At 54.3% G+C, this 25,721-nt stretch overlaps 1 protein-coding gene across 2 annotated transcripts in view; it reads left to right on the top strand.

Moving 5' to 3' along the window:
* Window positions 1–25,721, top strand: part of LOC139583238 (procollagen-lysine,2-oxoglutarate 5-dioxygenase 2-like) — a 129,058-nt gene that overhangs the window by 88,354 nt on the left and 14,983 nt on the right. The window contains exons 9-14 of one of the 2 annotated variants that reach the window (XM_071414089.1): window positions 1,138–1,263; window positions 1,457–1,578; window positions 5,292–5,396; window positions 15,992–16,117; window positions 17,136–17,277; window positions 20,147–20,209. In XM_071414089.1, coding sequence (XP_071270190.1) covers window positions 1,138–1,263; window positions 1,457–1,578; window positions 5,292–5,396; window positions 15,992–16,117; window positions 17,136–17,277; window positions 20,147–20,209 — 684 coding nt within the window. The remainder of the gene's footprint in view (window positions 1–1,137; window positions 1,264–1,456; window positions 1,579–5,291; window positions 5,397–15,991; window positions 16,118–17,135; window positions 17,278–20,146; window positions 20,210–25,721) is intronic. The other variant, XM_071414090.1, reaches the window with a different exon arrangement.

Consider the following 25,721-nt stretch of genomic DNA (forward strand, 5'->3'; position numbering starts at 1 on the left):
GTCTCCAACTTCAGCGATTTTTGCAATTCGTTCCAGTCATTGGCAGCAGAGAACTGGAAGGAAAGGCGGCCAAAGGAGGTGTTGGCTTTGGGGATGACCAGTGAGATATACCTGCTGGAGCGCGTGCTACGGGCGGGTTTTGTTATGGTGACCAGTGAGCTGAGATAAGGCAGAGCTTTACCTAGCAAAGACTTATAGATGACCTGGAGCCAGTGGGTTTGGCGATGAATATAGCGACGGCCAGCTGACGAGAGCGTACAGGTCGCAGTGGTGGGTGGTATATGGGGCTTTGGTGACAAAAGGATGGCACTGTGATAGACTGCAACCTGTCGACCACTGCTCTACAGACTACCAGTAACAATTCAACTAAATATCTACTAACCCTAACCTTAACCCTTATCCTAACCCTAACCCTAGCTCTAGCTCTAACCCTAGCTCTAACCCTAACCCTAGCTCTAACCCTAACCCTAGCTCTAGCTCTAACCCTAACCCTAACCCTAGCTCTAACCCTAACCCTAGCTCTAGCTCTAACCCTAACCCTAACCCTAGCTCTATTCCTAACCCTAGCTCTAGCTCTAACCCTAACCCTAGCTCTAGCTCTAACCCTAACCTTAACCCTTACCCCAGGGATCATCAACTAGATTCAGCCTCAGGCGATGTTTTCTTGAGCGGATGGTCGGGTGGCGGAACATAACTACAAATAATTTGTAGACTGCAAATGAACTGCAAGAATCTCAAACAGATATAGTGTTTGACTAAAACATAATCATTTCAAACCTTGATTACATTTGTATACGATCACGTGTCTCTCTACTTGGGAACAGATTTCTTAAATTAAAATCACTTGGAGTCGACTTATTGGTGTTTTTAGTCTTTTATGTTCAACAATTTTCTTTGCTCAGAAAACTTGGGGGGCCAAATAAAACCACCCGCGGGCCAAATTCGGCATGTTGGGGAACCCTACCTTAACCCTTATTCTAACTTTAACCCTAATCTTAACAAGCAGTTGCTTATCATGAGATTTGTTGACAGTATCTACGAGAAAATCCTGACTATCCAAATAAAGTGTGACCAGAACAGATTTCCATCAATGTGTCGGTAAGTGTGGTTTAATAACAGTGTGTCTTGTATCAACAGGAGTATCCCACTGTGATGGTTGGAGTGTTCATCGAACAGCCCACTCCTTTCCTCTCTCAATTCTTCCAGAGACTTGTGACCCTCGACTACCCCAAACATAAACTTAACGTCTTCGTTCATAACAATGTGAGTATGGAGTATCTGCAGCTGGACCTTGGCTCTGGATCGACTCAGTATGGCAGAGTGCAAGACACAGCTCCCGATCCATCAACCATGTCCTCTTCTCTCTCTCAGTTCTCTATAATATAACTGTAATATTAGTAATAATTATCTGTCTGTGTCTCTCGGTCTCTCTTTCTCTCTTTCTCTCTCTCTGCAGGAGGTTTACCATGAGAGACACATCCAGAAGTTTTGGGAGGAAAATAAAGACGTGTTCAAAAGCTTCAAGGTTGTGGGTCCGGAGGAGAACTTGAGCCAAGGAGAGGCCAGGAACATGGGCATGTACGTACGCTACCCGACCTGTGTGTGTGATTCATCTAGTTGTGTGTGTTCCCGTCTCTCTTCCCTGAAACCTTCCCCCCTCACCTCAGAGAGACTAGGGCCCCTAAACCTCCCCCTCACCTCACCTCAGAGAGACTAGGGCCCCTAAACCTCCCCCTCACCTCAGAGAGACTAGGGCCCCTAAACCTCCCCCTCACCTCACCTCAGAGAGACTAGGGCCCCTAAACCTCCCCCTCACCTCAGAGACACTAGGGCCCCTAAACCTTCTCACCTCAGAGACACTAGGGCCCCTAAACCCCCCCCCATCCGCATCTCAGAGAGACTAGGGCCCCTAAACCTTCTCACCTCAGAGACACTAGGGCCCCTAAACCTCCCCCGATCCGCACCTCAGAGACACTAGGGCCCCTAAACCTTCCCCCCATCCTCACCTCAGAGAGACTAGGGCCCCTAAACCCCCCCCGCATCCTCACCTCAGAGAGACTAGGGCCCCTAAACCTTCCCCCCATCCTCACCTCAGAGAGACTAGGGCCCCTAAACCTCCTCCTCACCTTTACCTCAGAGAGATTAGGGCCCCTAAACCTTCCCCCCATCCTCACCTCAGAGAGACTAGGGCCCCTAAACCTTCCCCACCTCACCTCAGAGAGACTATGGCCCCTAAACCTCCCCCTCACCTCACCTCAGAGAGACTAGGGCCCCTAAACCTCCCCCTCACCTCACCTCAGAGAGACTAGGGCCGGTAAACATTCCCCCTTCACCTCAGAGAGACTAGGGCCCCTAAACCTTCCCCCCTCCACCTCACCTCAGAGAGACTAGGGCCCCTAAACCCCCCCCCCCCCCCATCCTCACCTCAGAGAGACTAGGGCCCCTAAACCTTCCCCCCATCCTCACCTCAGAGAGACTAGGGCCCCTAAACCTCCCCCTCACCTTTACCTCAGAGAGACTAGGGCCCCTAACCCCCCCCCCCCCCCCATCCTCACCTCAGAGAGACTAGGGCCCCTAAACCTTCCCCCCTTCACCTCACCTCAGAGAGACTAGGGCCCCTAAACCTCCCCCTCACCTCAGAGAGACTAGGGCCCCTAAACCTCCCCCTCACCTCACCTCAGAGAGACTAGGGCCCCTAAACCTCCCCCCTCACCTTTACCTCAGAGAGACTAGGGCCCCTAAACCTTCCCCCCCTCACCTCACCTCAGAGAGACTAGGGCCCCTAAACCTTCCCCCCATCCTCACCTCAGAGAGACTAGGGCCCCTAAACCTTCCCCACCTCACCTCAGAGAGACTAGGGCCCCTAAACGTCCCCCTCACCTCACCTCAGAGAGACTAGGGCCCCTAAACCTCCCCCTCACCTCACCTCAGAGAGACTAGGGCCGGTAAACATTCCCCCTTCACCTCAGAGAGACTAGGGCCCCTAAACCTTCCCCCTTCACCTCACCTCAGAGAGACTAGGGCCCCTAAACCTTCCCCCCTTCACCTCACCTCAGAGAGACTAGGGCCCCTAAACCTCCCCCTCACCTCAGAGAGACTAGGGCCCCTAAACCTCCCCCTCACCTCACCTCAGAGAGACTAGGGCCGGTAAACATCCCCCCTTCACCTCAGAGAGACTAGGGCCCCTAAACCTTCCCCCCCTTCACCTCACCTCAGAGAGACTAGGGCCCCTAAACCTTCCCCCCTTCACCTCACCTCAGAGAGACTAGGGCCCCTAAACCTCCCCCTCACCTCAGAGAGACTAGGGCCCCTAAACCTCCCCCTCACCTCACCTCAGAGAGACTAGGGCCCCTAAACCTCCCCCCTCACCTCAGAAGGAACTGTCTAGCTGCGTGACAACAAACTTAGGAGTAGGCAAGACAGCACGAACAGATCTGGCACCAGGCTACGTTGGGTGTCCCATAGGTCGGCGCACAATTGGCCCAGCGTCGTCCAGGTTTGGTGTAGGCCATCATTGTAATTAAGAATTTGTTCTTAACTGACTTAACTAGTTAAATAAAGGTTAGACAGGACAAACAGATCTGGCACCAGGCTAGGTTAGACAGCACAAACAGATCTGGCACCAGGCTAGGTTAGACAGCACAAACAGATCTGGCACCAGGCTAGGTTAGACAGCACAAGCAGATCTGGCACCAGGCTAGGTTAGACAGCACAAACAGGTCTGACACCAGGCTAGGTTAGACAGCACAAACAGATCTGACCCTAGGCTCTCAATGAACTCATTGAACACAAAGAGAGCATGCCAATGTTTTAGATCACTAGACAGGACAAGACAGAGTAGGACAGGATGGGCATGACAGGACAGGACAGGGACGGACGTGGTAGGTCGGGACAGGGCAGGTCGGGACATGTCGGGACAGGACAGGGCAGGTCGGGACAGGACAGGGCAGGTCGGGACAGGACGGGGCAGGACAGGGCAGGTCGGGACAGGGCAGGTCGGGACAGGGCAGGTCGGGACAGGGCAGGTCGGGACAGGGCTGGTCGGGACGGGGCAGGTCGGGACGGGGCAGGTCGGGACAGGGCAGGACAGGTCGGGACGGGACAGATCTGGACAGGATGGGACAGGGCAGGTCGGGACAGGTCTGGACAGGACGGGACAGGGCAGGTCGGGACAGGGCAGGACGGGACAGAGCAGGTCGGGACAGGGCAGGTCGGGGCGGGACGGGGCAGGTCGGGACGGGAGGGGGCAGGTCGGGACGGGGCAGGTCGGGACAGGGCAGGTCGGGACAGGGAAGGTCGGGGCAGGTCGGGACAGGGCAGGTCGGGGCACGGGGCAGGTCGGGACGGGAGGGGGCAGGTCGGGACGGGGCAGGTCGGGACGGGAAAGGTCGGGACAGGGCAGGTCGGGACAGGGCAGGTCGGGGCAGGTCGGGACAGGGCAGGTCGGGACAGGGCAGGTCGGGACAGGTCGGGACAGGGAAGGTCGGGACAGGACAGGTCGGGACAGGGAAGGTCGGGACAGGGCAGGTCGGGACAGGACAGGTCGGGACAGGGCAGGTCGGGACAGGGCAGGTCGGGACAGGACAGGTCGGGACATGACCTGGCAGGTTGGGATGGCCCCCCCATTATTCACAATCCTCTCTAAGGGTTATCATTGGTCTGTAATATTCACATGAATATACAGTACATTAACCTCAGCTACACCCTTCATTGGGAACTGAATCTCTGTAGTAGGGAATTAGTAGTGTTTTAGTTAGGATCTAATCATTGGAAACGTGCAAAGTACAGTAGGACTTATGGTAAAGTATATGTTTGGTATCTAATCTCCCTATCATTATGATGTCCGTTGTAATTGATCAGTTGTATCTAATCTCCCTATCATTATGATGTCCGTTGTAATTGATCAGTTGTATCTAATCTCCCTATCATTATGATGTCCGTTGTAATTGATCAGTTGTATCTAATCTCCCTATCATTATGATGTCCGTTGTAATTGATCAGTTGTATCTAATCTCCCTATCATTATGATGTCCGTTGTAATTGATCAGTTGTATCTAATCTCCCTATCATTATGATGTCCGTTGTAATTGATCAGCTGTAATTAATATCCCTATCATTGATTGATTTCTCTTGTTCATGTCTGGTGCATAGGGAGTGGGTCCATATGTGAGGACTAAATGTATCTCATTTAAGACTTCAAAGTATGTGCTTGGTAGCTCATCAGGCCATCGTTTATAATTATAATGAATCAATGATTGATTAGACTTATTTCCTCCATGTCTCTACCCAAGGGGGCTGTGTCGTAAAGACCCAGGCTGTGACTACTATCTCAGTATGGACGCTGACGTGATGCTCACCAACAGACAGACCCTGAAGATCCTCATCGAGCAGAACAGGTGTGTTACTGTATTTCTGTCTCAGGCCATTTGAACAGGTGTGTTACTGTATTTCTGTCTCAGGCCATTTGAACAGGTGTGTTACTGTATTTCTGTCTCAGGCCATTTGAACAGGTGTGTTACTGTATTTCTGTCTCAGGCCATTTGAACAGGAACAGGTGTGTTACTGTATTTCTGTCTCAGGCCATTTGAACAGGTGTGTTACTGTATTTCTGTCTCAGGCCATTTGAACAGGAACAGGTGTGTTTCTGTATTTCTGTCTCAGGCCATTTGAACAGGTGTGTTACTGTATTTCTGTCTCAGGCCATTTGAACAGGAACAGGTGTGTTACTGTATTTCTGTCTCAGGCCATTTGAACAGGTGTGTTACTGTATTTCTGTCTCAGGCCATTTGAACAGGTGTGTTACTGTATTTCTGTCTCAGGCCATTTGAACAGGTGTGTTACTGTATTTCTGTCTCAGGCCAATTGAACAGAAACCGGTATGCTGTTTTTATATTGTTGTGGCCGTCGTCATAGGGACAGAAATCTCAAACATGCAATGTTTATGTACGTTCCGTGGGTAATATAGAACAGGTATGTTATTGTATTATACTGGTCTAGCGCTAGGGTCCAGCGGTAGAGACCAGCGGTAGAGACCAGCGGTAGGGTCCAGCGGTAGGGACCAGCGGTAGAGTCCAGCGGTAGGGACCAGCGGTAGGGTCCAGCGGTAGGGACCAGCGGTAGGGACCAGCGGTAGGGTCCAGCGGTAGGGACCAGCGGTAGGGTCCAGCGGTGGAGACCAGCGGTAGAGACCAGCGGTAGAGACCAGCGGTAGAGACCAGCGGTAGAGACCAGCGGTAGGGTCCAGCGGTAGGGTCCAGCGGTGGAGACCAGCGGTAGGGACCAGCGGTAGGGTCCAGCGGTAGAGACCAGCGGTAGGGTCCAGCGGTAGGGACCAGCGGTAGGGTCCAGCGGTAGAGACCAGCGGTAGGGTCCAGCGGTAGAGACCAGCGGTAGGGACCAGCGGTAGGGTCCAGCGGTAGAGTCCAGCGGTAGGGACCAGCGGTAGGGTCCAGCGGTAGGGACCAGCGGTAGGGTCCAGCGGTAGAGACCAGCGGTAGGGTCCAGCGGTAGAGACCAGCGCTAGGGACCAGCGGTAGAGACCAGCGGTAGGGTCCAGCGGTAGAGACCAGCGGTAGGGTCCAGCGGTAGGGACCAGCGGTAGGGTCCAGCGGTAGAGACCAGCGGTAGGGTCCAGCGGTAGAGACCAGCGGTAGGGACCAGCGGTAGGGTCCAGCGGTAGAGTCCAGCGGTAGGGACCAGCGGTAGGGTCCAGCGGTAGGGACCAGCGGTAGGGTCCAGCGGTAGAGACCAGCGGTAGGGTCCAGCGGTAGAGACCAGCGCTAGGGTCCAGCAGTAGAGACCAGCGGTAGGGACCAGCGGTAGGGACCAGCGGTAGGGTCCAGCGGTAGGGTCCAGCGGTAGGGTCCAGCGGTAGTGACCAGCGGTAGAGACCAGCGGTAGGGACCAGCGGTAGAGACCAGCGCTAGATACCAGCGGTAGGGACCAGCGGTAGGGTCCAGCGGTAGGGTCCAGCGGTAGGGACCAGCGGTAGGGACCAGCGGTAGAGACCAGCGGTAGAGACCAGCGGTAGGGTCCAGCGGTAGGGTCCAGCGGTAGGGTCCAGCGGTAGAGACCAGCGGTAGAGACCAGCGGTAGAGACCAGCGGTAGGGACCAGCGGTAGGGTCCAGCGGTAGAGTCCAGCGGTAGGGACCAGCGGTAGGGTCCAGCGGTAGGGACCAGCGGTAGGGTCCAGCGGTAGAGACCAGCGGTAGGGTCCAGCGCTAGGGACCAGCGGTAGAGACCAGCGGTAGGGACCAGCGGTAGGGTCCAGCGGTAGGGACCAGCGGTAGGGTCCAGCGGTAGAGACCAGCGGTAGAGACCAGCGGTAGGGTCCAGCGGTAGGGACCAGCGGTAGGGACCAGCGGTAGAGACCAGCGCTAGGGTCCAGCGGTAGGGACCAGCGGTAGGGACCAGCGGTAGGGTCCAGCGGTAGAGACCAGCGGTAGGGAACCAGCGGTAGGGTCCAGCGGTAGGGTCCAGCGGTAGAGACCAGCGGTAGAGACCAGCGGTAGGGTCCAGCGGTAGGGACCAGCGGTAGAGACCAGCGGTAGGGACCAGCGCTAGGGTCCAGCGGTAGGGTCCAGCGGTAGAGACCAGCGGTAGGGTCCAGCGGTAGGGTCCAGCGGTAGGGACCAGCGGTAGGGACCAGCGGTAGGGTCCAGCGGTAGAGACCAGCGGTAGGGTCCAGCGGTAGGGTCCAGCGGTAGAGACCAGCGGTAGGGTCCAGCGGTAGAGACCAGCGGTAGGGACCAGCGGTAGGGTCCAGCGGTAGGGTCCAGCGGTAGGAACCAGCGGTAGGGTCCAGCGGTAGGGACCAGCGGTAGGGTCCAGCGGTAGAGACCAGCGGTAGGGTCCAGCGGTAGAGACCAGCGCTAGGGTCCAGCGCTAGGGTCCAGCGGTAGAGACCAGCGGTAGGGACCAGCGGTAGGGTCCAGCGGTAGGGACCAGCGGTAGGGTCCAGCGGTAGAGACCAGCGGTAGGGTCCAGCGGTAGGGACCAGCGGTAGAGACCAGCTGTAGGGACCAGCGGTAGAGACCAGCGCTAGATACCAGCGGTAGGGACCAGCGGTAGGGTCCAGCGGTAGGGTCCAGCGGTAGGGACCAGCGGTAGGGACCAACGGTAGAGACCAGCGGTAGAGACCAGCGGTAGGGACCAGCGGTAGGGTCCAGCGGTAGAGACCAGCGGTAGGGTCCAGCGGTAGGGACCAGCGGTAGGGTCCAGCGGTAGAGACCAGCGCTAGGGTCCAGCGGTAGCGTCCAGCGGTAGAGACCAGCGGTAGAGACCAGCGGTAGGGACCAGCGGTAGGGTCCAGCGGTAGGGTCCAGCGGTAGGGTCCAGCGGTAGAGACCAGCGGTAGAGTCCAGCGGTAGGGTCCAGCGGTAGAGACCAGCGGTAGGGTCCAGCGGTAGGGTCCAGCGGTAGGGACCAGCGGTAGGGTCCAGCGGTAGGGTCCAGCGGTAAAGACCAGCGGTAGAGACCAGCGGTAGAGACCAGCGGTAGGGACCAGCGGTAGGGTCCAGCGGTAGGGTCCAGCGGTAGAGACCAGCGGTAGGGTCCAGCGGTAGGGACCAGCGGTAGAGACCAGCGGTAGAGACCAGCGGTAGGGTCCAGCGGTAGGGACCAGCGGTAGAGTCCAGCGGTAGAGACCAGCGGTTGGGTCCAGCGGTAAAGACCAGCGGTAGGGACCAGCGCTAGGGACCAGCGGTAGAGACCAGCGGTACAGACCAGCGGTAGGGACCAGCGGTAGAGACCAGCGGTAGGGTCCAGCGGTAGGGTCCAGTGGTAGGGACCAGAGGTAAAGACCAGCGGTAGGGTCCAGCGGTAGGGTCCAGCGGTAAAGACCAGCGGTAGAGTCCAGCGGTAAGGTCCAGCGGTAGGGACCAGCGGTAGGGTCCAGCGGTAGGGTCCAGCGGTAGGGTCCAGTGGTAGGGACCAGCGGTAGGGTCCAGCGGTAGGGTCCAGCGGTAGGGTCCAGCGGTAGAGACCAGCGGTAGGGACCAGCGGTAGGGTCCAGCAGTAGAGTCCAGCGGTAGGGACCAGCGGTAGGGTCCAGCGGTAGGGACCAGCGGTAGGGTCCAGCGGTAGAGACCAGCGGTAGGGTCCAGCGGTAGAGACCAGCGGTAGGGACCAGCGGTAGGGTCCAGCGGTAGAGACCAGCGGTAGGGACCAGCGGTAGAGACCAGCGGTAGGGACCAGCGGTAGGGAACCAGCGGTAGGGTCCAGCGGTAGAGACCAGCGGTAGGGTCCAGCGGTAGAGACCAGCGGTAGAGACCAGCGGTAGGGTCCAGCGGTAGGGACCAGCGGTAGAGACCAGCGGTAGGGACCAGCGGTAGGGTCCAGCGGTAGAGACCAGCGCTAGGGACCAGCGGTAGAGACCAGCGGTAGGGCACCCGCGGTAGGGAACCAGCGGTAGGGTCCAGCGGTAGGGTCCAGCGGTAGAGACCAGCGGTAGAGACCAGCGGTAGGGTCCAGCGGTAGGGTCCAGCGGTAGGGACCAGCGGTAGGGACCAGCGGTAGGGTCCAGCGGTAGAGACCAGCGGTAGGGTCCAGCGGTAGGGACCAGCGGTAGGGTCCAGCGGTAGAGACCAGCGGTAGAGATCAGGGCTAGATACCAGCGGTAGGGACCAGCGGTAGGGTCCAGCGGTAGGGTCCAGCGGTAGGGACCAGCGGTAGGGACCAGCGGTAGGGACCAGCGGTAGAGACCAGCGGTAGAGACCAGCGGTAGAGACCAGCGGTAGGGACCAGCGGTAGGGTCCAGCGGTAGAGACCAGCGGTAGAGACCAGCGGTAGAGACCAGCGGTAGGGACCAGCGGTAGGGTCCAGCGGTAGAGTCCAGCGGTAGGGACCAGCGGTAGGGTCCAGCGGTAGGGACCAGCGGTAGGGTCCAGCGGTAGAGACCAGCGGTAGGGTCCAGCGCTAGGGACCAGCGGTAGAGACCAGCGGTAGGGACCAGCGGTAGGGTCCAGCGGTAGGGACCAGCGGTAGGGTCCAGCGGTAGAGACCAGCGGTAGAGACCAGCGGTAGGGTCCAGCGGTAGGGACCAGCGGTAGGGACCAGCGGTAGAGACCAGCGCTAGGGTCCAGCGGTAGGGACCAGCGGTAGGGACCAGCGGTAGGGTCCAGCGGTAGAGACCAGCGGTAGGGAACCAGCGGTAGGGTCCAGCGGTAGGGTCCAGCGGTAGAGACCAGCGGTAGGGTCCAGCGGTAGGGTCCAGCGGTAGAGACCAGCGGTAGGGTCCAGCGGTAGAGACCAGCGGTAGGGACCAGCGGTAGGGTCCAGCGGTAGGGTCCAGCGGTAGGAACCAGCGGTAGGGTCCAGCGGTAGAGACCAGCGGTAGGGAACCAGCGGTAGGGTCCAGCGGTAGAGACCAGCGGTAGGGTCCAGCGGTAGGGTCCAGCGGTAGAGACCAGCGGTAGGGTCCAGCGGTAGAGACCAGCGGTAGGGTCCAGCGGTAGGGTCCAGCGGTAGGAACCAGCGGTAGGGTCCAGCGGTAGGGACCAGCGGTAGGGTCCAGCGGTAGAGACCAGCGGTAGGGTCCAGCGGTAGAGACCAGCGCTAGGGTCCAGCGCTAGGGTCCAGCGGTAGAGACCAGCGGTAGGGACCAGCGGTAGGGTCCAGCGGTAGGGACCAGCGGTAGGGTCCAGCGGTAGAGACCAGCGGTAGGGTCCAGCGGTAGGGACCAGCGGTAGAGACCAGCGGTAGGGACCAGCGGTAGAGACCAGCGCTAGATACCAGCGGTAGGGACCAGCGGTAGGGTCCAGCGGTAGGGTCCAGCGGTAGGGACCAGCGGTAGGGACCAGCGGTAGAGACCAGCGGTAGAGACCAGCGGTAGGGACCAGCGGTAGGGTCCAGCGGTAGAGACCAGCGGTAGGGTCCAGCGGTAGGGACCAGCGGTAGGGTCCAGCGGTAGAGACCAGCGCTAGGGTCCAGCGGTAGCGTCCAGCGGTAGAGACCAGCGGTAGAGACCAGCGGTAGGGACCAGCGGTAGGGTCCAGCGGTAGGGTCCAGCGGTAGGGTCCAGCGGTAGAGACCAGCGGTAGAGTCCAGCGGTAGGGTCCAGCGGTAGGGTCCAGCGGTAGGGTCCAGCGGTAGGGACCAGCGGTAGGGTCCAGCGGTAGGGTCCAGCGGTAAAGACCAGCGGTAGAGACCAGCGGTAGAGACCAGCGGTAGGGACCAGCGGTAGAGACCAGCGGTAGGGTCCAGCGGTAGGGACCAGCGGTAGGGTCCAGCGGTAGAGACCAGCGGTTGGGTCCAGCGGTAAAGACCAGCGGTAGGGACCAGCGCTAGGGACCAGCGGTAGAGACCAGCGGTACAGACCAGCGGTAGGGACCAGCGGTAGAGACCAGCGGTAGGGTCCAGTGGTAGGGACCAGAGGTAAAGACCAGCGGTAGGGTCCAGCGGTAGGGTCCAGCGGTAAAGACCAGCGGTAGAGTCCAGCGGTAAGGTCCAGCGGTAGGGACCAGCGGTAGGGTCCAGCGGTAGGGTCCAGCGGTAGGGTCCAGCGGTAGGGACCAGCGGTAGGGTCCAGCGGTAGGGTCCAGCGGTAGGGTCCAGCGGTAGGGTCCAGCGGTAGAGACCAGCGGTAGGGACCAGCGGTAGGGTCCAGCGGTAGAGTCCAGCGGTAGGGACCAGCGGTAGGGTCCAGCGGTAGGGACCAGCGGTAGGGTCCAGCGGTAGAGACCAGCGGTAGGGTCCAGCGGTAGAGACCAGCGGTAGGGACCAGCGGTAGGGTCCAGCGGTAGAGACCAGCGGTAGGGACCAGCGGTAGAGACCAGCGGTAGGGACCAGCGGTAGGGAACCAGCGGTAGGGTCCAGCGGTAGGGACCAGCGGTAGAGACCAGCGGTAAAGACCAGCGGTAGGGAACCAGCGGTAGGGTCCAGCGGTAGGGACCAGCGGTAGAGACCAGCGGTAAAGACCAGCGGTAGGGTCCAGCGGTAAGGTCCAGCGGTAGGGACCAGAGGTAGGGTCCAGCGGTAGGGTCCAGCGGTAGAGACCAGCGGTAGGGACCAGCGTTAGGGTCCAGCGGTAGAGTCCAGCGGTAGGGACCAGCGGTAGGGTCCAGCGGTAGGAACCAACGGTAGGGTCCAGCGGTAGAGACCAGCGGTAGAGACCAGCGGTAGGGACCAGCGGTAGAGACCAGCGGTAAAGACCAGCGGTAGGGAACCAGCGGTAGGGTCCAGCGGTAGGGACCAGCGGTAGAGACCAGCGGTAAAGACCAGCGGTAGGGTCCAGCGGTAAGGTCCAGCGGTAGGGACCAGAGGTAGGGTCCAGCGGTAGGGTCCAGCGGTAGAGACCAGCGGTAGGGACCAGCGTTAGGGTCCAGCGGTAGAGTCCAGCGGTAGGGACCAGCGGTAGGGTCCAGCGGTAGGAACCAACGGTAGGGTCCAGCGGTAGAGACCAGCGGTAGAGACCAGCGGTAGGGTCCAGCGGTAGGGTCCAGCGGTAGGGTCCAGCGGTAGGGACCAGCGGTAGGGTCCAGCGGTAGGGTCCAGCGGTAGGGTCCAGCGGTAGGGTCCAGCGGTAGAGACCAGCGGTAGGGACCAGCGGTAGGGTCCAGCGGTAGAGTCCAGCGGTAGGGACCAGCGGTAGGGTCCAGCGGTAGGGACCAGCGGTAGGGTCCAGCGGTAGAGACCAGCGGTAGGGTCCAGCGGTAGAGACCAGCGGTAGGGACCAGCGGTAGGGTCCAGCGGTAGAGACCAGCGGTAGGGACCAGCGGTAGAGACCAGCGGTAGGGACCAGCGGTAGGGAACCAGCGGTAGGGTCCAGCGGTAGGGACCAGCGGTAGAGACCAGCGGTAAAGACCAGCGGTAGGGAACCAGCGGTAGGGTCCAGCGGTAGGGACCAGCGGTAGAGACCAGCGGTAAAGACCAGCGGTAGGGTCCAGCGGTAAGGTCCAGCGGTAGGGACCAGAGGTAGGGTCCAGCGGTAGGGTCCAGCGGTAGAGACCAGCGGTAGGGACCAGCGTTAGGGTCCAGCGGTAGAGTCCAGCGGTAGGGACCAGCGGTAGGGTCCAGCGGTAGGAACCAACGGTAGGGTCCAGCGGTAGAGACCAGCGGTAGAGACCAGCGGTAGGGACCAGCGGTAGAGACCAGCGGTAGGGTCCAGCGGTAGGGTCCAGCGGTAGGGACCAGAGGTAGGGTCCAGCGGTAGGGTCCAGCGGTAGGGTCCAGCGGTAGGGTCCAGTGGTAGGGACCAGCGGTAAAGACCAGCGGTAGGGTCCAGCGGTAGGGTCCAGCGGTAAAGACCAGCGGTAGGGTCCAGCGGTAAGGTCCAGCGGTAGGGACCAGAGGTAGGGTCCAGCGGTAGGGTCCAGCGGTAGAGACCAGCGGTAGGGTCCAGCGGTAGAGACCAGCGGTAGGGTCCAGCGGTAGAGACCAGCGGTAGGGTCCAGCGGTAGGGTCCAGCGGTAGGGTCCAGCGGTAGGGTCCAGCGGTAGAGACCAGCGGTAGGGTCCAGCGGTAGGGTCCAGCGGTAGAGACCAGCGGTAGAGACCAGCGGTAGGGTCCAGCGGTAAAGACCAGCGGTAGGGTCCAGCGGTAGAGACCAGCGGTAGAGACCAGCGGTAAAGACCAGCGCTAGGGTCCAGCGGTAGGGACCAGCGGTAGAGACCAGCGGTAGGGACCAGCGGTAGGGACCAGCGGTAGGGTCCAGCGGTAGAGACCAGCGGTAGGGACCAGCGGTAGGGTCCAGCGGTAAAGACCAGCGGTAGGGACCAGCGGTAGAGACCAGCGGTAGAGACCAGCGGTAGGGTCCAGCGGTAGGGTCCAGCGGTAGGGTCCAGCGGTAGAGACCAGCGGTAGAGACCAGCGGTAGGGTCCAGCGGTAGGGTCCAGGGGTAGGGTCCAGCGGTAGGGTCCAGCGGTAGAGACCAGCGGTAGAGACCAGCGGTAGAGACCAGCGGTAGGGTCCAGCGGTAGGGTCCAGCGGTAGGGTCCAGGGGTAGGGTCCAGCGGTAGGGTCCAGCGGTAGAGACCAGCGGTAGAGTCCAGCGGTAAAGACCAGCGGTAGGGTCCAGCGGTAGGGTCCAGCGGTAGAGACCAGCGGTAGAGACCAGCGGTAGGGTCCAGCGGTAGGGTCCAGAGCTATGGTCCAGCGGTAGAGACCAGCGGTAGAGACCAGCGGTAGGGTCCAGCGGTAGAGACCAGCGGTAGAGACCAGCGGTAGAGACCAGCGGTAGGGACCAGCGGTAGGGTCCAGCGGTAGAGACCAGCGGTAGGGTCCAGCGGTAGGGTCCAGCGGTAGGGTCCAGCGGTAGAGACCAGCGGTAGAGACCAGCGGTAGAGACCAGCGGTAGGGTCCAGCGGTAGGGTCCAGAGGTATGGTCCAGCGGTAGAGACCAGCGGTAGAGACCAGCGGTAGGGTCCAGCGGTAGAGACCAGCGGTAGAGACCAGCGGTAGAGACCAGCCGTAGGGACCAGCGGTAGAGACCAGCGGTAGGGACCAGCGGTAGAGACCAGCGGTAGAGACCAGCGGTAGGGTCCAGCGGTAGGGTCCAGCGGTAGGGTCCAGCGGTAGAGTCCAGCGGTAGAGACCAGCGGTAGAGACCAGCGGTATGGTCCAGAGGTATGGTCCAGCGGTAGAGACCAGTGGTAGAGACCAGCGGTAGAGACCAGCGGTAGGGTCCAGCGGTAGAGACCAGCGGTAGAGACCAGCGGTAGAGACCAGCGGTTGAGACCAGCGGTATGGTCCAGAGGTATGGTCCAGTGGTAGAGACCAGCGGTAGAGACCAGCGGTAGAGACCAGCGGTAGAGACCAGCGGTAGGGTCCAGCGGTAGGGTCCAGCGGTAGGGACCAGCGGTAGAGACCAGCGGTATGGTCCAGCGGTAGAGACCAGCGGTAGAGCCCAGCGGTAGAGACCAGCGGTAGAGACCAGCGGTAGGGTCCAGCGGTAGAGACCAGCGGTAGAGTCCAGCGGTAGAGACCAGCGGTAGGGTCTCTACTGCTGTCTGTGAGTTCAGGCCCTGTTGAATTCAGTATAGTATAAGCTAACATTATGTTATGTCTGGTCTACTGTAATTTGACCCAGTGAGGTTCTGCTCTAGCAATTCCCACTTGGCAGCAGTCCTCCTGGTTCACTTTGGGAGTTGAGTTGAGTCTGAGATGCAGGATGTTTGGATGTTTGTTACATCCTTAAGACACCCAGTATTACGACATCCTGTTTGACAGAATTACGACATCCTGTTTTAAAGAATTACACACTCTTTCTCTCTCTCTCTCTCTCTCTCTCTCTCTCTCTCTCTTGTTCTCTCTCTCGTTCTCTCTCTCTCTCTCTCGTTCTCGTTCTCTCTCGTTCTCGTTCTCTCTCTCTCTCTCTCTCTCTCTCTCTCTCTCTCTCTCTCTCTCTCTCTCTCTCTCTCTCTCTCTCTCTCTCATGCTCTCTCTCATGCTCTCTCTCTTTCGTTCTCTCTCTCTCTCGTTCTCTCTCTCTCGTTCTCTCTCTCGTTCTCTCTCTCTCGTGCTCTCTCTCGCTCTCTCTCTCTTGTGCGCTTTCTCTTTCTCCTTTGTCTCTCTTTCTCGCTCTCTCTTAATTTCAATTCATTATTCAATTTAAAATACTTTATTGACATGGCAAGTTAAATTACTTACATTGTCAAAGTATACATATAACAAAAATGGTGGGACCAACAGCAATAATAATAGTAGTAGTGGACATGGGATTACAATCAACAACTACAACAACAATATGAATCAGAACAACAATACATTAAAGCAATGGTAGTAGACCAGTGTCAACATGACTGAGAAGACACATGACCTGGTATGAAAGACAAAACTAAACAGGAAATATTATCCACATTACATTGCACTTTTCACTGGCTGTCCCTCAGCTTGTGGCAAGAGGACACATATTTGGCCGCCAAAACTGCACATTTAGGCTTTTCACTCAATAAATATGACATTTTTTTTCTTAATCTTTTACAGTTTCAAATTCTTTGTACTGAATGATAGTGACAGTCTCTCTCTCTTTCTTCTTCTTCTCTTTTCTGCAGGAAAATAATTGGTCCTCTTGTCACTCGTCACGGCAAGTTGTGGTCCAACTTCTGGGGAGCGTTGAGTCTGGACGGATACTACGCGCGTTCTGAAGACTACATCGACATCGTGCAGAGCAAGCGTGTGTGAGTGTCCTGTCCTCAACCAATGGGGTCGGGTTCTTCCCTATAAACTATCCTTTCGTACGTCTTCGTATGTATAAATCAGCTTTCGGCTTATTTGTGAATTTCTGAGTATTACTCACTCACTGATCGGTTTCAGGGAAGCCACAGTGTCAGACACAGGAGGTTGGTGGCACCTTAATTGGGGAGGACGGGGCTCGTGGTAATGGCTGGAGGTGCAGAATGAGTGAAATGGTATCAAACACACGGTTTCTATTGGTTTGGTGCCGTTCGCTCCGTTCCAGCCATTATGATGAGCCGTCTTCCTCCTGTGATGTCAGGATAATAAGCCTTTAAACCAGGAACGCTGCTGGTTGGTGTGGTCCACTGGCAGAGCCGGGGATTATGGGTCGTGTATGAATGGTTGTATAAAAAATATATATATATAAACCTGCAGGGGGATCATTTGTGATGATCTCATTGCTTCACAGCCACCAGACAAAAAAGAGGTAGAATGAATAACATGTGTTTCCTGCATCCAACTGTCTGCCAAGGATCCCACCAGACATGTCTTTCCAAACCAGATCCAGGATCAGGTTCCCTGGTCATGCAGCACATGTTTAATATAGTGCAGCTATAAGAATCATGGTCAGCAGTTAAGTTCTGAGATGTTTGGATGTTTTTTTACATCACCAAGACTAACCAGTATATATGATGGCTGACTGTCTGGGAAATGATACTGTGTCTCTCTCTCTCTCTCTCTCTCTCTCTCTCTCTCTCTCTCTCTCTCTCTCTCTCCCTGTCTCGCTCTCCCTCTGTGTCTCCTTGTCTCTCTGTCTCTCTCTCTGTGTGTCTCTGTGTTTCCCTCTCTGTGTCTCTCTCTTTCTCTGTCTCTCTCTCTCTCTCTCTCTCTCTGTTTCTCTTTCTCCCCCCCTCTCTCTTTCTCCTCCCCTCTCTCGCTGTCTCTGTCTTTCTCTTTCTCCCCCCCTCTCTCGCTCCCCCCCCCCTCTCTCGCTGTCTCTGTCCTTCTCTCCTTGCTCAGGGGCGTATGGAACATTCCCTACATGGCTCATATATACTTGATAAAGGGAGAAGTCCTGAGAAACGAGCTGAAGGAGAGGAAACATTTTGTTTTGGAGAAACTGGATCCTGACATGGCTCTCTGTAAACATGCTAGAGAATTGGTAAGACCGCTCAGATAACGCCTGAGTTATTACGTTTCTCAGTATAAGAGCTAGAATGATCTAGATCTAGCAGCTACTGCATTGACAGTCATACACTGTTTAGATTAGAAACATACAGGACATCTGTTTTATCTAAGGCAGAATACGAGGACGTTTGGAGGAAGTTTAATGGCCCACTGCCTTCGCCTCTTCCTCTGTGTCCATAGACACATAATCCAGACTTATATTATGTTAGGTTAGGTTATGTTCAATTAATTTAGATTATGTTATCTTATGTTCAATTACTTTAGATTATGTTATCTTATGTTCAATTAATTTAGATTATGTTAGTTTATGTTCAATTAATTTAGATGATGTTAGTTTATGTTAAATTAGTTTAGCTTATGTTAGCTTATGTTAAATTAGTTTAGCTTATGTTAGCTTATGTTAAATTAGTTTAGCTTATGTTAGCTTATGTTAAATTAGTTTAGCTTATGTTAGCTTATGTTAAATTAGTTTAGCTTATGTTAGCTTATGTTATATTATGTTAGGTTAGCTTATGTTAGCTTAGGTTAGTTTATGTTAGGTTAGCTTATGTTAGCTTATGTTATGTTAGGTTATTTTATTTTATGTTAGGTTAGCTGATGTTATCTTGTTATCTTATGCTATATGTACAGTATCTCCCCTGAGTATACAAAACATTAAGAACACCTTCCTAATATTGAGTTGCACCGCTTCCCCTTTTCCCTCAGAACAGCCTCAATTCGTCGGGTCATGGACTCTACAAGGTGTTGAAAGCGTTCCACAGGGATGCTGGCCCATGTTGACTCCAATGCTTCCCACAGTTGTGTCAAGTTGACTGGATGTCCTTTGGGTGGTGGACCATTCTTGATACACACGGGAAACTGTTGAGTGTGAAAAACCAACCAGCGTTGCAGTTCTTGACACAAACCGGTGCTCCTGGCATCTACTATCATACCCCGTTCAAGGGCACTTCAATATTGTGTCTTGCCCGTTCACCCTCTGAATGACACACATACACAATCCATGGCTCAATTGACTCAAGGCTTAAAAATCCTTCTTTAACCTGTTTCCTCTCCTTCATCTACACTGATTGAAGTGGATTTAACAAGTGACATCAATAAGGGATCATAGTTTTCTCCTGGATTGAACTGGTCAGTCTGTCATGGAATGAGCAGGTGTCCTTAATGTTTTGTATACTCAGTGTATATGTATCTGAATGCTAAAATCTCCAGAGAGCAAAGACCGGTATTCTGTAATGTCTCTGTGTCTCATTGTGCTGTGGTATCCTGTACACAGTATGTTTCCATGGTCTGTCTGTCTGTCTGTCTGTCTGTCTGTCTGTCTGTCTGTCTGTCTGTCTGTCTGTCTGTCTGTCTGCCTGTCTGCCTGTCTGTCTGTCTGTCTGTCTCCATGTGCTGTCTGTCTGTCTGTCTCCATGTGCTGTCTGTCTGTCTGTCTCCATGTGCTGTCTGTCTGTCTGTCTCCATCTGCTGTCTGTCTGTCTGTCTCCATGTGCTGTCTGTCTGTCTGTCTCCATCTGCTGTCTGTCTGTCTGTCTCCTGTCTGTCTGTCTGTCTGTCTGTCTGTCTGTCTCCATGTGCTGTCTGTGTCTGTCTGTCTGTCTCCACGTGATGTCTGGCTGTCTGTCTCCACGTGCTGTTTGTCTGTCTCTCTCTCTGCCTCCACGTGCTGTTTGTATGTCTGTCCCACTCTCTGTCTCATTGTGCTGTCTGTTTCTCTGTCTGTCTTTCTGTCTGCCTGTCTCCATGTGCTGTCTCTGTCTGTCTGTCTGTCTGTCTCTGTCTGTCTGTCTGTCCATGTGCTGTCTCTGTCTGTCTGTCTTCCTTAAGGCATGATCTTGTCTGTTTACAACAGCCTCTGTGGTGCGTTCAGATTCAGGGCTCTCCTCTCCTCTCCTCTCCTCTCCTCTCCTCTCCTCTCCTCTCCTCTCCCCCCCTCTCCTCTCCTGTCCTCTCTCGGTCTCCCTCTCCTCTCCTCTCTCTCCTCCCCGCTCCTCTCCTGTCCTCTCTCGGTCTCCCTCTCCTCTCCTCTCCCTCTCCTCTCCTCTCTCCTCCCCTCTCCTCTCCTGTCCTCTCTCGGTCTCCCTCTCCTCTCTTCCTCTCCCAGTCTCCCTCCCCTCTCCCCTCCTCTCCTGTCCTCTCTCGGTCTCCCTCTCCTCCCCTCTCCTGTCCTCTCTCGGTCTCCCTCTCCTCTCCTCTCTCCTCCCTCTCCTCTCCTGTCCTCTCTCGGTCTCCCTCTCCTCTCCTCTCCCTCTCCTCTCCTCTCTCCTCCCCTCTCCCCTCCTGTCCTCTCTCGGTCTCCCTCTCCTCGCTTCCTCTCCCAGTCTCCCTCCCCTCTCCCATCCTCTCTCCTCTCCTCTCCTGTCCTCTCTCGGTCTCCCTCCCCTCTCCCCCCCTGTCCTCTCTCTGTCTCCCTCCTCCTCTCCTCTCCTGTTCTCTCCTCTGTCATGTGACTATTTCCAACCAATGGCAATGTCTGGCTGTCTTCTAAACTGTATTTTGTTACTTCCCTTGTCCCTGTAGATTTGGTCTATATTGTCTGTCTGTGCTTCGTCATCAGGTCATGTGTCACCCCATGCTAACACGTACTACCACAGAGTTCTGCTCTGAGTGTATGCATCTCCGCATCGCTTCACTCTGTCCCAGCATGCAACACTTACTAAGATAATAACTACCAAAACAGCAGCTTCGGAGGGAGTCTTGGTCTTCCTCATGCAGCTCATGTCCTCTCCTTCCCATGCGTCCTCCTCCTGTATGTTACATCTTACCTACCTGTCTATCTAGCTCTCTCTCTCTGACAAAACGTACCGTTACACCATTTACAAGGTGCTTTTCCTCCCTTTTAGACCAATCACAGAGAAAAAGACTCCCCCAACCCGGAAACATTCTATATGCTCAGAGTCCCAAAGGTTTTTAACAGCTTTTATTATTCTACTTTGTATAAATCACCATTTCCAACGGGTTGACATCGTAGAACCTATGTCCAGCCCATCGTAGAACCTATGTCCAGCCCATCGTAGAACCTATGTCCAGCCCATCGTAGAACCTATGTCCAGCCCATCGTAGAACCTATGTCCAGCCCATCGTAGAACCTATGTCCAGCCCATCGTAGAACCTATGTCCAGCCCATCGTAGAACCTATGTCCAGCCCATCGTAGAACCTATATCCAGCCCATCGTAGAACCTATGTCCACCATCGTAGAACCTATGTCCACCATCGTAGAACCTATGTCCAGCCCATCGTAGAACCTATGTCCAGCCCATCGTAGAACCTATGTCCAGCCCATCGTAGAACCTATGTCCACCATCGTAGAACCTATGTCCAGCCCATCGTAGAACCTATGTCCAGCCCATCGTAGAACCTATGTCCAGCCCATCGTAGAACCTATGTCCAGCCCATCGTAGAACCTATATCCAGCCCATCGTAGAACCTATGTCCAGCCCATCGTAGAACATATGTCCAGCCCATCGTAGAACCTATGTCCAGCCCATCGTAGAACCTATGTCCAGCCCATCGTAGAACCTATGTCCAGCCCATCGTAGAACCTATATCCAGCCCATCGTAGAACCTATGTCCAGCCCATCGTAGAACCTATGTCCAGCCCATCGTAGAACCTATGTCCAGCCCATCGTAGAACCTATGTCCAGCCCATCGTAGAACCTATATCCAGCCCATCGTAGAACCTATGTCCAGCCATCCGTTAGGTATCCCCAACAAAATTGAAAATGCAGTACCTGAATTCCAATGGACATGTTTTCCCATCAGAGGGGTTAGAGGCTGAGAGGGGTTAAAGGCTGAGAAATCTCTTTTAGTTCCTCCCGCCCCTCAAGGAGTACTTAGCAGGAGGCAGGAGAATAACGATCAGATATACACTAAAGTATGTGGACACCTGCTCGTCGAACATCTCATAAAAAAATCATGGGCGTTAATATGGAGTTGGTCCCCTCTTTGCTGCTATAACAGCCTCCACTCTTCAGGGAAGGCTTTCCACTAGATGTTGGAACATTGCTGCTGTAACAGCCTCCACTCTTCAGGGAAGGCTTTCCACTAGATGTTGGAACATTGCTGTTACAACAGCCTCCACTCTTCTGGGAAGGCTTTCCACTAGATGTTGGAACATTGCTGCAGGAACTTGCTTCCATTCAACCACACTAGCATTAATGAGGTCGGGCACTGATGTTGGTGCGATTAGGCCTGGCTCACAGTCGGCGTTCCAATTCATCCCAAATGTGTTCAATGGGGTTGAGGTCAGGGCTCTGTGCCGGCCAGTCAACATCTTCCACACCAATCTCAACCAACCATTTCTGTATGGACCTCACTTTGTGCACGGGGGCATTGTCATGCTGAAACAGGAAAGGGCCTTCCCCAAACTGTTGCCACAAAGTTGGAAGCACAGAATCATCTAGAATGTCATTGTATGCTGTGTCGTTAAGATTTCCCTTCACTGGAATTAAGGGGCCAAGCCCAAATCATGAAAACAGCCACAGACCATTACTCCTCCTCCACCAAACTTTACAGTTAGCACTATGCATTCGGGCTGGACACGTTCTCCTGGCATCTGCCAAACCCAGATTCATCTGCCGGACTGCAAGATGGTGAAGTGCGATTCATCACTCCAGAGAACGTGTTTCCACAAGCAAGCTTTACACCACTCCAGCCGTCACTTGGCATTGCGCATGGTGATCTTAGGCTTGTGTGCGGCTGCTCGGCCATGGAAACCCATTTCATGAATCTCCCGACGAACAGTTCTTGTGCTGACGTTGCTTCCAAAGGCAGTTTGGAACTTGGTAGTGAGTGTTACAGATAAGGACATACAATTTTTATCCGCTACGGGCTTCAGCACTCGGCGGGTCCCGTTCTTTGAGCTTGTGTGGCCTACCACTTCGCAGCTGAGCGGTTGTTGCTCCAGGATGTTTCCACTTCACAAAAATAACACTTACTGTTGACCGGGGGCAGCTCTAGCAGGGCAGAAGTTTGCCGAACTGACTTGTTGGAAAGGTTGGCATCCTATGACGGTGCCACATTGAAAGTCACTGAGCTCTTCAGTAAGGCCATTCTACTGGCAATGTTGGTCTATGGAGATTGCATGTCTGTCTGCTCGATTTTATGCAACTTTCAACAACGGGTGTTGCTGAAATACCCAAATCCACTAATTTGAAGGGGTGTCCACATAGTTTTATATATAGTGTATCAGTCTGTGAGAGCTATAGTCACGGAGCTATAGTAGTAACGGAGTTATGGTAACGGAGCTATGGTAACGGAGCTATGGTAACGGAGCTATGGTAACGGAGCCATGGTAACGGAGCTATAGTGACGGAGCTATAGTGACGGAGCTATAGTAACGGAGCTATAGTAGTCATGGAGCTATAGTAACGGAGCTATAGTCACCACGGAGCTATGGTAACGGAGCTATGGTAAAGGAGCTATAGTAACGGAGCTATGGTAACGGAGCTATGGTAACGGAGCTATAGTAACGGAGCTATGGTAACGGAGCTATGGTAACGGAGCTATAGTAACGGAGCTATAGTAACGGAGCTATAGTAACGGAGCTATAGTGACGGAGCTATAGTAGTCACGGAGCTATAGTCACAGAGCTATAGTAATGGAGCTATAGTAACGGAGCTATGGTAACGGAGCTATAGTAACGGAGCAATAGTAACGGAGCTATAGTGACGGAGCTATAGTAACGGAGCTATGGTAACGGAGCTATGATAACGGAGCTATAGTGACGGAGCTATAGTAGTCACGGAGCTATAGTAGTCACGGAGCTATAGTAGTCACGGAGCTATAGTAACGGAGCTATAGTAACGGAGCTATAGTAACAGAGCTATAGTAACGGAGCTATAGTAACGGAGCTATAGTAGTCACGGAGCTATAGTGACGGAGCTATAGTAGTCACGGAGCTATAGTAGTCACGGAGCTATAGTAGTCACGGAGCTATAGTAGTCACGGAGCTATAGTAACGGAGCTATAGTAACGGAGCTATAGTAACAGAGCTATAGTAATGGAGCTATAGTAACGGAGCTATAGTAACGGAGCTATAGTGACGGAGCTATAGTAGTCACGGAGCTAAAGTCACAGAGCTATAGTAACGGAGCTCTAGTAACGGAGCTATAGTAACGGAGCTATAGTGACGGAGCTATAGTAGTCACGGAGCTATAGTCACAGAGCTATAGTAACGGAGCTCTAGTAACGGAGCTATGGTAACGGAGCTATAGTAATGGAGCAATAGTAACGGAGCTATAGTGACGGAGCTATAGTGACGGAGCTATAGTAACGGAGCTATGGTAACGGAGCTATAGTGACGGAACTATAGTAGTCACGGAGCTATAGTGACGGAGCTATAGTAACGGAGCTATAGTAACGGAGCTATAGTAACGGAGCTATAGTAACGGAGCTATAGTCACGGAGCTATAGTAACGGAGCTATAGTGACGGAGCTTTAGTGACGGAGCTAAAGTGACGGAGCTATAGTAACGGAGCTATGGTAACGGAGCTATAGTAACGGAGCTATAGTAACGGAGCTATAGTGACGGAGCTATAGTGACGGAGCTATAGTGACGGAGCTATAGTTGTCACGGAGCTATAGTAGTCACGGAGCTATAGTAGTCACGGAGCTATAGTGACGGAGCTATAGTAACGGAGCTATAGTAACGGAGCTATAGTAACGGAGCTATAGTGACGGAGCTATAGTGACGGAGCTATAGTAGTCACGGAGCTATAGTCACAGAGCTATAGTAACGGAGCTATAGTGACGGAGCTATTGTGACGGAGCTATAGTAGTCACGGAGCTATTGTAACGGAGCTATAGTAACGGAGCTATAGTGACGGAGCTATAGTAGTAACGGAGCTATAGTCACGGAGCTATAGTAGTAACGGAGCTATAGTAACGGAGCAATAGTCACGGAGCTATAGTAACGGAGCTATAGTAACGGAGTTACAGTAACGGATCTATAGTAACGGAGCTATAGTAACGGAGCTATAGTCACAGAGCTATAGTAACGGAGCTATTGTAACGGAGTTATGGTAACGGAGCTATAGTAACGGAGCTATAGTCACAGAGCTATAGTAACGGAGCTATGGTAACGGAGCTATGGTAACGGAGCTATGGTAACGGAGCTATGGTAACGGAGCTATAGTAACGGAGCTATGGTAACGGAGCTATAGTAACGGAGCTATAGTAACGGAGCTATGGTAACGGAGCTATGGTAACGGAGCTATGGTAACGGAGCTATAGTCTAGGTGTTATAGTCACAGAGCTATAGTAACGGAGCTATAGTCACAGAGCTATAGTAACGGATCTATAGTAACGGAGCTATAGTAGTAACGGAGCTACAGTAGTAACGGAGCTATAGTCACGGAGCTATAGTAGTAACGGAGCTATAGTCTCGGAGCTATTGTAGTAACGGAGCTATAGTAACGGAGCAATAGTCACGGAGCAATAGTAACGGAGCTATAGTAACTGAGCTATAGTAACGGAGCTATGGTAACAGAGCTATAGTAACGGAGCTATAGTAACAGAGCTATAGTCACAGAGCTATAGTAACAGAGCTATAGTCTAGGTGCTATAGTCACAGAGCTATAGTAACGGAGCTATGGTAACGGAGCTATAGTAACGGAGCTATAGTAACGGAGCTATAGTAACGGAGCTATAGTAACGGAGTTATAGTCACAGAGCTATAGTAACGGAGCTATAGTAACAGAGCTATAGTAACGGAGCTATAGTAACAGAGCTATAGTCACAGAGCTATAGTCACAGAGCTATAGGCACAGAGCTATAGTAACGGAGCTATAGTAACAGAGCTATAGTCACAGAGCTATAGTCACAGAGCTATAGTCACAGAGCTATAGTCTAGGTGCTATAGTCTAGGTGCTATAGTCTAGGTGCTATAGTCACAGAGCTAGTCTAGGTGCTATAGTCACAGAGCTATAGTAAGGTTCCCAGCAGTCATGATGCTTATTCCCCTCCCCTCTTCAGATCTATATATGTGAGAAGCTTCTCTCCCTAAACCCATCCCCAACCCTCTGACCGTCTCACACTAGGCTAGCTGATCAGACCGAGACTATCAGGACTATCACCATCAGTACAAACTCCCTCCTAAAACCACTTCAATCATTATTTGGAGACATAATTCGCATTAGAAACAGATGGTCTGAGATCCCAAACCTCCCAGCTGTACAGTAATCTGTCAAGGGAAAAGACAGAAAGCCAAGTCTGAGATTGGGTCCAGTTCAGCCGCGTCCCTCCACCTCCCCCCACAATGCAGCGCCAGACGCCCTCCCTCCCCCTCCCTCCCCCTACCATGTCCCTCCTCCCTCCCCCTATCATGTCCCCTCCCTCCCCCTACCATGTCCCTCCTCCTCCCTCCCCCTACCATGTCCCCTCCCTCCCTGCCCTCCCTCTCTCCCTCTAAGATGTCC

The sequence above is a fragment of the Salvelinus alpinus genome, chromosome 8, assembly GCF_045679555.1.
Source record: "Salvelinus alpinus chromosome 8, SLU_Salpinus.1, whole genome shotgun sequence".
Lineage (NCBI taxonomy): Eukaryota > Metazoa > Chordata > Actinopteri > Salmoniformes > Salmonidae > Salvelinus > Salvelinus alpinus.